The 12,744-nt window shown below is 41.2% G+C and overlaps 1 protein-coding gene across 1 annotated transcript in view; it reads right to left on the reverse strand.

Annotated features, from left to right (window-relative positions):
• Positions 1-12,744, reverse strand: part of SNX13 (sorting nexin 13) — a 109,950-nt gene that overhangs the window by 46,164 nt on the left and 51,042 nt on the right. The window contains exons 5-9 of the mRNA XM_018576335.1: positions 8,422-8,543; positions 6,095-6,219; positions 3,135-3,236; positions 1,570-1,658; positions 1,376-1,459 (exon numbers count right to left, since the gene is read on the reverse strand). Of these exons, the coding sequence (XP_018431837.1) occupies positions 1,376-1,459; positions 1,570-1,658; positions 3,135-3,236; positions 6,095-6,219; positions 8,422-8,543 (522 nt within the window). The remainder of the gene's footprint in view (positions 1-1,375; positions 1,460-1,569; positions 1,659-3,134; positions 3,237-6,094; positions 6,220-8,421; positions 8,544-12,744) is intronic.

Below are 12,744 nucleotides of genomic sequence, written 5' to 3' on the forward strand. Positions count from 1 at the left end.
AGACAGTGTGTTACTAGCATGATCACCAAGTAGTAGTAAAAGGGAAAAAAAAGGACTAATGCAGCCACATCTTAAAATGTATTTGCACTTTTGCAGCCAAATTGGGATAGCACATATTTTATATTTGTTACATGTTCTCATTCACATAGCACATCCTAAAAAATAAAATTGCTGCTTCCATAAAACATCTTCAATTCTTAAAGAAATGTTTTTCACTATACTAAATTTTCTTCTGGAAAGCAAGGGGGTGGGAAAGGGAACATTTATGATAATGAACCCTGTCTGTACTGTGCTGGCAGATCCATTTATCAGTTGTAAACTACATTTTAACCACCTGTTGTAGTAAAGGGTTAAAGATCTAGAAGCTTGGCTTCTTTCATTGTATGTTAAGGAAGAGATGTTCAGTCTGTCCAAAGTCTTTGTGTTAGGACAGTCAGAGTTTCCGGTTACTAAAAAAGAAAGGAGCTAGCAAAGGCCTGCAAAATACAAAATATCTAAAAAGGAAGATATATTTAGAGAATTTTAGTTTTTTTTAAATAAGCTGTGTGAATAGGAACACAGAACAAACATAGAGGGGTTTTCTCAATTTTGCCTGCAAAAGTGGAAGTACACTTCAAAGTGACACTAAACTCAGGAGGTAAACCTTAAAAATGCATTCAAATATTCTAACTATAATTAAAAATGTATCTGATTTGTGCATCACTCAGCTGTAGAGCATCACATCATCTCTGAATTGGTGCTGACACTGTCCTTCCTTCTGGAGGGTGGCTACTTTTGTTCTCCGTGTGTGTGTGTGCTATAAAGTAGCCACCGCTCCAAGCTCACACCTGTGATGGACTGCATTCTCAATACAAAGGAGTGAGATTGTAGACCATGACAGGAGCGAGCTTACAACACACAGGGACCATTGGGAACAAAAGTAGCCACCCTCCTGAAGGAAGGACAGGTTCCGCACCAATTCAGAGATGATTTGAGGATCTACAGCCCAGTGATACACAAATAAGACATTTTTGTTAACAGTAAAAGGTACTTGAATGCATTTTTAAGGTTTACCTACTGAGTTTAGTGTCACTTTCAGTCTGGTAAGCTGCAATATAATAAATTTTGGTTTTTGGGTTTAGATACGCTTGAAGGAGAAATGATCTCCAAAATGAAGCAACAACACTGAAGTAACTGCACACATCAGGACATTTTAGCTTGCCAAAACTACTTCATACTAAAAATTCAGTGGAGATATGAGAACAGTAGCGTGTCCTCATAGTTGCTTTGACTTTGTGATGACCTGGTCATATGATGGAGAAGTTCAGTAAAATTGTCTGTGTTCAGCAAGCTACCAGAAAGTATTGTGGTTTATTATCAACGTATTTAAACTTACCATCCAAATTATATATTGATTAATATAATCAGGATCACTGAGCTGTTTAATTAAAGGAAGAAGAATTCCTCGTGAAAGGATTTCCTAAAGAAATAAGATAAAAAGCATTATTGTACACAGCAGCTATATACACAGTATATACACCAGTTACTGTACATTTATGTTTAAGAGAGGTATAACATATGCAATCTTACCCTCACAAAGTATCGCATGATCTTATTCTGGAAGTCTCCAGGAGGTAGCAATAAATACAGTAAAACTTCACATAAATCCTTCAGGAAACCTAAAAGTACACATATTGTAAAATGTAACATCCGTAAAACTATATTTTCTATACCACACTAACGCCTATAAAAGGGACTGTAGAAATCTTTTCTGACATGACGAAATAGGAAGCCAAAAGACATTTTATAGACTTTCATGGACAACAGTTAAAGTATAAGTGTAGGCATGAACAGAAGGCTCCTATTTAACCCATGTATGTATTTATTATAATCACCATTTTAAAAAAGTAGCTCTATTTGTCTTCGTATTAGGCACTCGTGTAAAGTGCACAAGAAGCTGAGCAGTTCTGAAACACGGCATGCTCTCCATGTTCTATTTTACACTCTCATACCCACAAGTATCAAAGGGGACTACCTGGAGTGCCTTGCAGGTGTCCATTGCTGTAGTGTTTCAATCAGTCCCTGTGGAGCCCTTTGGATCTGCCCATGCCAAGACTAAGCCCTATCCCATCTTTCAGCTGTTAAATGCCAGATCCCATGCTTCCTGCTCCAGAATTTAGAGCAGCATAGTCCCCTTCATAAAGGCTATACCTACTTGCACTATGATGGGATGAGAAGACATTGCAGGCAACAAGTCAATCAGCATTACAATTGCTGATTCATAAGCCTGTAGCTTGTAAAATGAGCAACTGGAAACATCTATCCCTGCCCACTGCTTTCTGGATTGACAGCACTGTCAGCTGCAGCGTCTGGGATAGGGAACACGTGAGACACAAATGAAGGAGAATAAGTTTTTTTTGAGGCACGTGTATCATATAGTAACTGGATTTGTGACCTATTTAGTCTGTCTAACAGAAGCCTTTAAGGGCCGATTCTCACCAGATGCATTGGGGCTGCACTAGCCGTTATTTCCAGCATAGCCCCAAAGCAAGACAAGGAAAATCTGCCTTGCCATGGATGGGATTGGTTCACACCACCACGTTGCGATGGCTGTGCGGTGGTGAGCGCTGAAGAGAAAGAAAAAAAAAGTGCAACGTGCTGTACTCTTTTGTTAGTGCACGGCGATGTTGTGCAGTACAACCGCCTCGCAACCCGCTGTGCCCATAGAGCTGAATGAAATGTCAGTTGTGACATTTCAATAAAGTTGTACCAAAAAAAATAAGAAAAGCAGTGCGATCAGCGTTTTGGCACTGTGTCAGGGCAGCATATGGTGTGAATGGGCCCTAAATGTACTTTACTTTTTGGCATTTGACAGTTGAAAGACAGGGGTTTGGGCTTAATCGCAACATGATCAGAAGTCAAAGTCTCAATTACAGTCTAGGCCTGGGACAACAGGCCTCTACAGAGACAAAGGGATCAATTTTGATACTGACATAGACACATACTTCAGCACAATTACTTTAAAAATATTTTAGGCCATGATAGCCCGTGATACGTTTCTGTGAATTAACAGAATATACTACTGTAATGGTGGTTTGACTATATCGCAAGTTTTCCACCCACAACAAGGCAGACAATTTTTTAAAATGAACAACCTTCCTCATCTTTAGAAGATGTGCAGATGAGGTCTCGGCAGACAACTTTTTCCATTTCAACTTCGACCTCGAAAAACGTTTCTACAAGGTCTTCTGCTGCATCTGCAAATAAAGAACAAGAAGGAACCAACAGATGTGAAACCAGTTAACAGACTGACAAAAGCCAGCAGGTTCAGCAAATATGACTTCATATCTGAGTCATGCAAAAGTTTTTATCGCAATCACTTTGAAAGCAATCATAAATAATACTGCAGATTTCATAATGTATTCAATGATACTGCATTGATTGGGAAGCTTCTAAAAATAGGTCTGTGAAAAAAAATTAAACAGGGCTAAATAAATGGAAATACAATTACAAACATTTAGCTGGCAGAACACAGCCGTGTATTAAACCAGAATAATGATGTATAAATTCCTAGACATGAGGAACTAATCAAGGATTCTCTTAATAAAGTACATCTTGCAGTTTTTTCTTCAACACAATCATGAAGAAGTTAATATGTACAGATAATACAGGCAACACTAGTGGCAACAATGGTAAAGCCAATCTCCAGCAACATCACACCTTCCTACCACCCGCTTCTCACCCAAACACCACTTACATTCTGAAGCTGTTCTATACTCACTTTAGTCCGCCATCTGCGTCCCTCGATGTCACCGCTTCCAGGGTATGCTGGCTGGTGATCCAGCAATGCAATCTGTGTCCAACTCGCTCAGTCGACCCCCTGGGAAGTCATCACTCCTGAAGCCTTCAAGGACCCTACCGCTGATAGGGAGTGTCCACGTCGCCCAAATAATGAGGTGGACAGCCAAACAGGGAGCCTTCCTCTCTGCACTGACACACTCAAGATCTGGTGTGTCATGTGATCATTGCCTTGGATAAGTAAACTGAGCTTTTAACTCGGATGTGTGCTTTACAGATCTTTCCTCTAGCTCCCACTCATAAAAACAACCCAAAAGAAAACAGAAAGACTCTCATCTCATAGGAATTTTCCTTGTGTTGAGTGTCCATTCAGAAATTCTGGTCCAAATATAAAAACAGTTCATCAGTTTACTTGCTGGTACATTATTCACCTCCCACAGAGTTACAACATGGAGCACAATATTGATAAAAGGTGTTCCAGAGCAGCCCTTCCCACCCTGGTGTGCCTTTTGACTTCCAAGAGGAGAATTGGGCTTTTGAGGTGTCACTCTAGGCATGACAAACACACTGCATAATGCATACCCTCAGAAAGTTTATTACAGTGACATTTTATGCTGATTCAATATTATTTATGACTAAAGAGGTTCGGAATATTGTTTATGACAATGCTGATGCTAAACATGCGATCGTGGAGTCCAGAGAGGCCCAATGCCTTTTAAATAACATCGTATTGAGGGTGGTATTGCTGATTCAATACCAGTAGGCATATATTTATGCTTTTATGGTGTTCCATAATCTAATTTTAAAAGAGATGTATTTGCATTGGAGTGTGTTTTTCATGCCTAGAGTGAAGGCCCCATTCTCTTTTTGGTTGATTTACATGTATATTTAGGGGTGTGGTGTCATGTTCTTCCCGTGGCTCAGATTACCTTCTCTTATTTCTTTTGTGCCTTTTGACTTTGTCAGGGGTGCCTCAAAATTTTCACACAAAGTCATGCTTCTGCTGTGAAGAGGGCTCTTGATGTGAAAGAGGGGGGCTATGATGTGAATGGGGGCTTTGATGTTAGGGAGACTCTGATGTGAAGGAGGAACTGCCCTTTGTTTTGCTTCTGCTTGAAGTTCTCATTTAATTTCAACTAAACAAAACTTAAAAAAGGAAGATCTGGTCTGACGTATCAGTTGATTTGCAGTACACCTCAAATGTGGACTTTCCTCATCTTTATCTTAGAAGTCTCCAAACATAGTTGTAAGAGAAGAGTATGGTACTCTACCATTAAAAAAGCACCCAAAGACATGAGAGGACAGCCATTTGATCTGGCCACTACTAGCATCAATCAAATGTCTATTTTTTTCTGGTTTTACCAGCTATCTCGCCCCACTTGTTCAACCATCTGAAGTAGAGATAAGCAATGCCAGCTGCATTTGTTAATGCGGTTTATCCCCATTCCATATCCACATGATCAGGAACAGTCTGTCATGGTCTAGTTGTCTGATAAAGTTTAGTGCATGATAGCTAAACCACCTAAGAGTATAAGATATCCAAAAGTAGCCATTGTTATGAACAATAAATCTCTAAACTAGAAAACTCATCTGACCTGTGCTTTAAAGGTACTGGAAGGTAAGCGGAATTAGGTCTACCGTTAAAGTCTAGGGTTTAGGTAACAAAACAAAAAATCACAAACTGTACCTCTCTCATGTTTTGGCTCATTAAAAAAATTGCAAGTACAGAAAAATACCTGTTAATCTTCCAGAAATTCAGTGAGCTCCTAACTTCCTATTCAAGCGAACACTCTGCCTCTGCTGCACTGCAATCTCCAGGGGTGCCGTCAGCCCTGCCTAGTTCTGTTTTGCTGGACTCCAGAACATCTCCCCCTCTCCTCAGCTTCATAACATAGGTGGCTGCGAAGAAGAGAACTAGGCAGGGCTGAAGGCACTGCTAGGGATAGTATGGAGTAGAGGCAAGGGAAGTTAGGAGTTCACTGGATTTCCGGCTGGATTAACAGTAATTCTTCTGTACTTGCAAGGGTGTTTAAAGGCATTTCACATGGGGAAATTTGCATTTGATATTCCTTTTTTATTATACTGCCCAGACACACACTTTAACAGATTTGATCTATGCCATGTAGTGCATGGCTTGAGGACTGTGGCAGATGTTATGGAAATATTCATTGTACGAACACTGCAAGCACTGACCAAGGACAGCCTGTTTTCTTAATTACAGCGCCGATTTCCTTCTGTTTTCTTGAGGCAGGAAACAATTACTTTGATGTAGCTGTAAACAGTTGAAAGTCACATTATTTCCTGATTCCAGCATTACCTTTCTTTTGATCCTCTTTCCATTCTGCCATTCTGTGCTGAGCTTTCCTGAATGCTCGGAGATGCGTGGCAAAGTCATCTACTAACCGGGTGGTAAAATAAGGCTGCCAGTCCACTTCTTTTGACCTTATACAGAGATGAGATTTTTTTTTAGCATGTTCTTCAAAGTATCTTTGTACAAAATAACTTCTCTGTGATAAATATGATTAAACCTGAATTCCAGGCAGATATAAATTACATAAATTAATACATCATTAAATAAATTATTTTCAAATGTAACCAGAGCAAATACCTGGTTTTGATTTGGTATTTGCTTCCTACAATTCCCTATACAGCAAAGCACAGACTAGGAGAGAGAGAAGCAGCACTAGGAGCAAATCAGTTTTACTGCAGTACTCATATGCTAACAAAAAACATGTTTAAAGAGGCGAGAGCAGATTGACCTCATCAGTCTGCTGCTTCCTCTTTCACTGTCCAGTCACATGCTGGAGGAGGGACAAGAACTGTAAACAGGAAAAGATGGAAAAAGATGGTAAACGCATACATTTATAACCAGCCTTTGTAGCAGGGTGCACACGCGAAGGCTTACAACAATACAAAACACTAAAAAAAAAAACGGTAAACATTCCTCTACAGACGTAGAGAAAAAACAGGTTGCTGCTGCTAGACAGGACTCTGCTACATGGCTGGGCTATGCAAATCTCAGATTTATATTACTGTACTGGATGGACAGGAATGCAAATCTTTTGGCAGGTAAGGCAGCACTTTCATATGTATTCTAACTGTGTATTTAGTGGCTTGCATGGAAACCAGATTTAAAGAAGAACTCCAGGAAAATAAAAAAAACCCTTGCAGTGGGTCTACAACCTGCAATGTACAAGTGTTCGTTTTCGTCTAAGGGGCTGACGAAAGAAGTTTTACTCGACTGATCCTCAGTCCCGTGGCGGTCGGCACTAGAATGTCCCTCGTGGGTCCTCAAGTCTAATACAGGTCACTGAACTTAGAACACCTTATCTACAACCGCATGAGCCACCACCTCACTGATGAAAACCTCCTCGACCCCTTACAATCTGGCTTTTTCCCCCAACACTTCATGGAAAGTGCCATCCTAAAACTCACTAATGACTTACTAACAGCAAAAAACAATGGCCACTACTCCTTACTCTTGCTATTTGACCTTTGTGGTGCTTTTGACAGAGTTGACTATCCACCGCTCCACAAAAAACTCCACTCGCTTGGCCTCCAAGTAGGGCTAAAACTAATCGATAAAATCGATAATAATAAGAAATAGTTGATTCTGCGATTAGTTGATTGTTACCCCGCTAGACCTCTGTTTCTTCCCATCAGTGGCCACAATCCTCCTCTGCTGGCGTGCCCGCAATCCTCCTCTGCTGCCATGCCCGCGATCCTCGTCTGCTGCCGTGCCCGCGATCCTCGTCTGCTGCAATGCACACAATACTAGTCTGCTGCCATGCCCGCGATCCTAGTCTGCTGCCCCCGATCCTCCTCTGCTTCCCCCCATGCCCCCTCTTCTGCCGGCGGTATAAAGCCAGTGTTATGTTTCTTATTCAGTGGCTGGGAGCAACAGCCAGCCTGCTGTTGGTTATTTTAAATTGCAATAGACCATAGCAGACTGGCTATTGCACCCGCCCATTGCCTGCTGTCAATCGACAGAGGAGGACCTGAAGGAGAACTGAAGATGAAATAAAGGTAGAGCTTGCTAGGAGGGTGGGGCATTGTTGTCATGCACTGAAATGCACAAAAATGCACATTGCATGCATTTTTCATGTGCTTCCACTGAAGTCAATAGGACTAAAAATAAAACTCATCACATTGTATAGCACCAAGAGAAGCACCTGAACCTGTTCAAAAATCGCACTGCATCATGTTGAATACATGTGAATAGGCCCCATAGAGAATAATGGGCTTTCCATTGTTGTGCATTGTGATGGCAGATGCGAGACAAATCGCACTAGTGTGAACAGGGGCCAAAGTGATGTCATCAGTACAGGTCAATACTCTTCAGGTTGTGTTATAATATATTTTATTCAAACACGACCTAAAAATTGGAAATGATTGCACTGAATTAAAGAGCAGCTCTAAGCACAGTCAGTGACCTGATAATCCTATCCAGGAAACACCCACTGGGTACAATGAAAAAGGGGAGCACATGTTTTTTCAGGGTGAACGTCCGCTTTAACACGGATCTGTAGTTAACTTATACAAAGTTTGTTTCTACAGCTGCAGTTCTGAAACACAAACATGAACTATACACAACATAGTTTACACAAGACGGAATGAGACGGGGGTTACTGAATATTTACTTACCGAGTGGAAAATTGAACAAGTGCATTCTGAACTGTTTGCCTGATTTCAAGGAGAAATGATTCATCCTCGCTGAGCGTGTAATACCAATATTGGACGTAGTCCCTCAAGGAAAACTGTATTACCTAGAAACCAAAAAGAAGAACAATTCTGAGTCTCCAAGGTAAAAATAAAAAAGCATGATAGAATGTGGACATAAAACGGTAAACTCGTACAGGCAGTGCCCTCACTCCTATTGCTTCTTTTTATATCACGTATTCATCTTCCAATCATTTTATGTGTTGTGTTTGTACAGCCATAACAAGAAACCTCCATCCATTGTTCGCTGCATTAGATATCGTGCAGTGGGAGGCCGCTTCAGGCATGCTAGAGCCACATGATTATCTCTATCACTTGTTAGCATGACATGCAACCCCCAGCTGTTAATGTCTTTGGATGAAATCACATTACAAAGAGAGGTGTTGTAAATTGGGAGCTAGAATTCTAGCCGATAATTAAAAATGACACATGTAGCCTTAAAAGAATTTCAATAGGAAATGTTCTTGTTTCTGTAAATGTTATTACTCCCTGTGAATGAGATGAAGTCCTGCTTCTCCCTTAGCTTAGTGAATGATATACAGCTGTACTTTTCCCTTAGCTTGGTGAATGAGATGATGTCCTGCTTCTCGCTTAGCTTAGTGAATGAGGTGAAGCTCTGCTTCTCCCTTAGCTTAATTGAATGAGATGAAGCTCTGCTTCTCCCTTAGCTTAGTGAATGATATACAGCTGTACTTTTCCCTTAGCTTGGTGAATGAGGTGAAGTGCTGCATCCCCTTTAGCTTAGTAAATGAGGTGAAGCCTGGCTTCTTCCTTAGCCTAACCAGAGAGGTGAAGCTCTGCTTTTACCTTCGCTTAGTAAATAAATGAAGCACTACTTTTCCCTAAGCTTAGTGAATGAGGTGTAACTCTGCTTTTCCCTAAGCTTAGTGAATGAGGTGTAACTCTGCTTTTCCCTAAGCTTAGTGAATGAGGTGAAACTCTGCTTTTCCCTTAGCTTAGTGAATGAGGTGAAGATCTGCTTTTCCCTAAGTTTAGTGAATGAGGTGAAGCTCTGCTTTTCCCTTAGCTTAGTGAATGAGGTGAAGCACTACTTTTCCTTAGCTTAGTGAATGAAGTGAAGCTCTGCTTCTCCCCTAGCTTAGTGAGTGAGGTGAAGCTCTGCTTCTCCCTTAGCTTAGTGAATGAGGTGAAGCTCTACTTTTCCCTTAGCTTAGTGAATGAGGTGAAGCTCTACTTTTCCCTTAGCTTAGTGAATGAGGTGAAGCTCTGCTTTTCCCTTAGCTTAGTGAATGAGGTGAAGCACTACTTTTCCTTAGCTTAGTGAATGAAGTGAAGCTCTGCTTCTCCCCTAGCTTAGTGAGTGAGGTGAAGCTCTGCTTCTCCCTTAGCTTAGTGAATGAGGTGAAGCTCTACTTTTCCCTTAGCTTAGTGAATGAGGTGAAGCTCTACTTTTCCCTTAGCTTAGTGAATGAGGTGAAGCTCTGCTTTTCCCTTAGTTTAGTGAATGAGGTGACGCTCTTCTTTTCCCTTAGCTTAGTCAATGAGGTGACTCCCACCATCCAATCATGTGCATGCAAAAATGCTGTTCAATTTCCTTGCATGTGATTGGATATTCTTTGCTAGTGGTAGTTTCACCACATTCACTAAGCTAAATGCCTTGAAAAGTGCACCACCTGTTGGCATTTATTAAATCCGTGTGTGGGAAGGCTCTAGGGCAGGGATGTCCAAACTCCGTCCCTCCAGCTGTGGTGAAACTACAAATCCCATGAAGCATTTCTCTCCGGGAGTCATGTCTGTAGCTGTGAGAATCTTGCAAAGCCTCATGGGATTCGTAGCTCCACCACAGCTGGAGAGCCCAGTTTGGACATCCCTGCTCTAGGGGGTAAAGGGAGCAGCACTGCGTGGCATGGAAATAAATCAATGTATGCATGTGACAAAAACGGCAAAACCAGCACACGATGCACAATGATTTTGTATAAGATTTGATTCTCTGTGGTAGAGCATTGTGTGCTGGTTTTGCTGTTTGAGACAATTACTCCAGAAGAGGGTCATCCGTGCACCAAATGTGGATTACAAGGATGCATGACAGGGGTGAGTTGTGCATTTTTAGTCTTAGTGAATGCATGTGACGTGGGGCACAGAGCTCAAGCCACTAAGAGCTTAATACCTCATGAAATTCTGAGGTAAAATAAATCATGCGTTATTTAACTCTTGAGTATATAATTCACTAAAATCTACGTGTCATTTACCGAGATATTTCTCCAAAACATGCGGAGGGGAATTCAACAAAACTGGAGCAGAAGAATCTCGAGTAGCTGTGCATGGCAACCAATCAGCTTCTCGCTTTCATTTTTAAATCTTAACTTAACAGACTGAAGAGAGAAGCTGATTGGTTCTGCACCAGATTCTTCTGCACCAGTTTTGATAAATTCCCCTCATTCTATTCATCTTAAAATTTGGGCTTGATTTTTTTTTTTATATGGTCGTTTCCATAAAAGAAGGCACATGGGTGCAGTCATTTCCACCCATGACAATTACTTAGTGAATGAGGTGAAGCTCTGCTTCTCCCTTAGCTTAATTGAATGAGATGAAGCTCTGCTTCTCCCTTAGCTTAGTGAATGATATACAGCTGTACTTTTCCCTTAGCTTGGTGAATGAGGTGAAGTGCTGCATCCCCTTTAGCTTAGTAAATGAGGTGAAGCCTGGCTTCTTCCTTAGCCTAACCAGAGAGGTGAAGCTCTGCTTTTACCTTCGCTTAGTAAATAAATGAAGCACTACTTTTCCCTAAGCTTAGTGAATGAGGTGTAACTCTGCTTTTCCCTAAGCTTAGTGAATGAGGTGTAACTCTGCTTTTCCCTAAGCTTAGTGAATGAGGTGAAACTCTGCTTTTCCCTTAGCTTAGTGAATGAGGTGAAGATCTGCTTTTCCCTAAGTTTAGTGAATGAGGTGAAGCTCTGCTTTTCCCTTAGCTTAGTGAATGAGGTGAAGCTCTGCTTTTCCCTTAGCTTAGTGAATGAGGTGAAGCACTACTTTTCCTTAGCTTAGTGAATGAAGTGAAGCTCTGCTTCTCCCCTAGCTTAGTGAGTGAGGTGAAGCTCTGCTTCTCCCTTAGCTTAGTGAATGAGGTGAAGCTCTACTTTTCCCTTAGCTTAGTGAATGAGGTGAAGCTCTGCTTTTCCCTTAGCTTAGTGAATGAGGTGAAGATCTGCTTTTCCCTTAGTTTAGTGAATGAGGTGACGCTCTTCTTTTCCCTTAGCTTAGTCAATGAGGTGACTCCCACCATCCAATCATGTGCATGCAAAAATGCTGTTCAATTTCCTTGCATGTGATTGGATATTCTTTGCAAATGGTAGTTTCACCACATTCACTAAGCTAAATGCCTTGAAAAGTGCACCACCTGTTGGCATTTATTAAATCCGTGTGTGGGAAGGCTCTAGGGCAGGGATGTCCAAACTCCGTCCCTCCAGCTGTGGTGAAACTACAAATCCCATGAAGCATTTCTCTCCGGGAGTCATGTCTGTAGCTGTGAGAATCTTGCAAAGCCTCATGGGATTCGTAGCTCCACCACAGCTGGAGAGCCCAGTTTGGACATCCCTGCTCTAGGGGGTAAAGGGAGCAGCACTGCGTGGCATGGAAATAAATCAATGTATGCATGTGACAAAAACGGCAAAACCAGCACACGATGCACAATGATTTTGTATAAGATTTGATTCTCTGTGGTAGAGCATTGTGTGCTGGTTTTGCTGTTTGAGACAATTACTCCAGAAGAGGGTCATCCGTGCACCAAATGTGGATTACAAGGATGCATGACAGGGGTGAGTTGTGCATTTTTAGTCTTAGTGAATGCATGTGACGTGGGGCACAGAGCTCAAGCCACTAAGAGCTTAATACCTCATGAAATTCTGAGGTAAAATAAATCATGCGTTATTTAACTCTTGAGTATATAATTCACTAAAATCTACGTGTCATTTACCGAGATATTTCTCCAAAACATGCGGAGGGGAATTCAACAAAACTGGAGCAGAAGAATCTCGAGTAGCTGTGCATGGCAACCAATCAGCTTCTCGCTTTCATTTTTAAATCTTAACTTAACAGACTGAAGAGAGAAGCTGATTGGTTCTGCACCAGATTCTTCTGCACCAGTTTTGATAAATTCCCCTCATTCTATTCATCTTAAAATTTGGGCTTGATTTTTTTTTTTATATGGTCGTTTCCATAAAAGAAGGCACATGGGTGCAGTCATTTCCACCCATGACAATTTGAATTGTTTTTCAGACTATTTGGGAT

The sequence above is a fragment of the Nanorana parkeri genome, unplaced genomic scaffold (genome assembly GCF_000935625.1).
Source record: "Nanorana parkeri isolate BGI_ZX_2015 unplaced genomic scaffold, ASM93562v1 scaffold64, whole genome shotgun sequence".
In the NCBI taxonomy this organism is placed as follows: Eukaryota; Metazoa; Chordata; class Amphibia; order Anura; family Dicroglossidae; genus Nanorana; species Nanorana parkeri.